The sequence below is a fragment of the Austrofundulus limnaeus genome, unplaced genomic scaffold (genome assembly GCF_001266775.1).
Source record: "Austrofundulus limnaeus strain Quisiro unplaced genomic scaffold, Austrofundulus_limnaeus-1.0 Scaffold689, whole genome shotgun sequence".
Classification (NCBI taxonomy): Eukaryota; Metazoa; Chordata; class Actinopteri; order Cyprinodontiformes; family Rivulidae; genus Austrofundulus; species Austrofundulus limnaeus.
Genome location: NW_013953091.1, coordinates 169456 through 171399, shown reverse-complemented (window position 1 = coordinate 171399; position 1944 = coordinate 169456). Strand labels below are relative to the sequence as shown.

General features: G+C 37.7%; 1 protein-coding gene across 1 annotated transcript in view; it reads left to right on the top strand.

Moving 5' to 3' along the window:
* The first annotated feature begins 1293 nt into the window (after nucleotides 1–1293).
* LOC106531893 (sclerostin domain-containing protein 1) overlaps nucleotides 1294–1944 on the top strand; it is a 2886-nt gene continuing 2235 nt past the window's right edge. Inside the window, exon 1 of the mRNA XM_014027835.1 lies at nucleotides 1294–1527. Coding sequence (XP_013883289.1) covers nucleotides 1332–1527 — 196 coding nt within the window. The 5' untranslated portion in view covers nucleotides 1294–1331. The remainder of the gene's footprint in view (nucleotides 1528–1944) is intronic.

Sequence of the window (1944 nt, the reverse complement as noted above, 5' to 3'; positions counted from 1 at the left end):
ATATTATATATAATTATGTATTGAAAAACAGTAAAAACATTAAAAATAGCAGAATGTAAATTATGTGCAAAAATATATTATTAGTAGGAAATAAGTTGGAAAAATAAATATGAAGGTCAATTAAATTATAAAACATGAGATAAAGCTCTCCTTTTTAATTAAATTGGCACATTTTTAATTGAATTTATTTATTGGTCCATTTATATATTTCTGCTTTTTTTTCTAGTTATGTCAGTGTCAGACCTCCATACTGCAGAACTTCGTAATTCAATGTCTGAATCAGGTGTGTTGGAGCAGGGAAAACATAAAACCTGTAGGGCTGCGGCCCTCGAGGACCAGGATTGCCCACCCCTGGTCTATCCAAAAAACATCACTTTCTTGTCATTACTCTTCTTCAGTGATAGAGTTTGATGATGTTTCAAACTGTTAAACACTGCCACCAACTGTTCAGGAGGATTATTACACCCCTAAAGGCTGTTTCACTGTGGAAGGGGTGTGTACAGTGGGTGGCCAAAGATTTGTCTGCGGTGGCCATGGCCACCCCCTGGCTCCGCCCCTGCATACTTACATATACCGGTAGGCGACGTGTTTTTTTTTTTTTTTTTTTTTTTTTTTGTTTTGTTTTTTTGTTTTGTTTTTTGGAGTTGATGTTCTGATATTTCTTAATCTTGTAAAAAACAAAAAAGATTAAACCTAACAAAAAAAAAACTAACCAAAGTTAATGGCCACCTTGTAGCTCCACCTTTTACAGTTAGGGAGAAATTCACCCATTTTCTAATTGTTTTACACAGTAAACCTTGTTTTACACACAGGCTTTTTCTCAAAAGAAAACTATAAAATTTGTGAGGTTGAAGGGGAAAAGTTTGAGTCACCACAAAAATATTTATTTTTCCAGGTTTTTATAGTTTGAGTTTGTAACGTGCTTTTACAACTTCTGTCCACAAACTGTCCATTATTTGTGATTATCAGACTGTCCTCTACCTCTGTTACACAACACATTTGTTATATGAGCATTGACAATTTACGCACAAACTGTACTATATCTTGTAAAAAATGTGAGTCTAGTTTCTCTTCACACACACACACATGGCGCATTTTATGTTTATGACAAACATAAAAATAAAGAAAAGAAAAAAGCGCGGGATGCTCAGGATGATATGGCTCAGGATGGACACATGGCTCAGGATGGACGCACACGCACCACTGCAAGTGGGCGTGTCCCACACGCTCCTCAAATGTTACGGACTCCTCACTTCACCAGGTGAACAATATGTAAAGCACGAGCGGGGCGGATGACTGATTTATCAAGCGGAACGTTTTAACGCGTAATCATGGCCAGCGGACTCCAGCTCCTCGCGCTCCTGATGCTGCTGCTGCTGCTGCGCGAGAGCAGCTCAGCTGTTCAGAACGACGCCACAGAGTCGGGCAGTTTTCAGCCAGACCCTCAGAGCCAGGATCAAGCAGATGATGAAGATACAAACCAGGCCAGGCACGGCGGGAGGGTCCTGGCTGAGGCTGCGCGTAACGGTGAGTCCAAATTACGCATTTGGCTTTACGCAGCTCAGCTGTTTAAAACAGCTGCACACTCTCAGGAATTAAATAGTTTGTAGCCTAAGTTTTAAAAAATGTATTGTAGTCATTTTCAGAGTAAAATAAATGATAAAAATGTTTAAAAAATTGTACAAATCCAATAAAAATAGATATAGAATCAAACAACCATCTTAAAGCCAGTTTAAATAAAATGTTTTACTATTTTTAAAGGAATTAAACCTTAGTGTGTTCAGCAGATTAAAAAGATCTATCCCTCCAGGTTTTAAAACAGGTCAAAAGTCTTGCTGAGCTGAATAAAGCATGACCAAACCTTGTTCAAAAGCTTGTTCTAAAAATGTAACCATGATAACCAACAAGTAAAATATGGTACATTTTTCAGCTCTGCTTTAATAT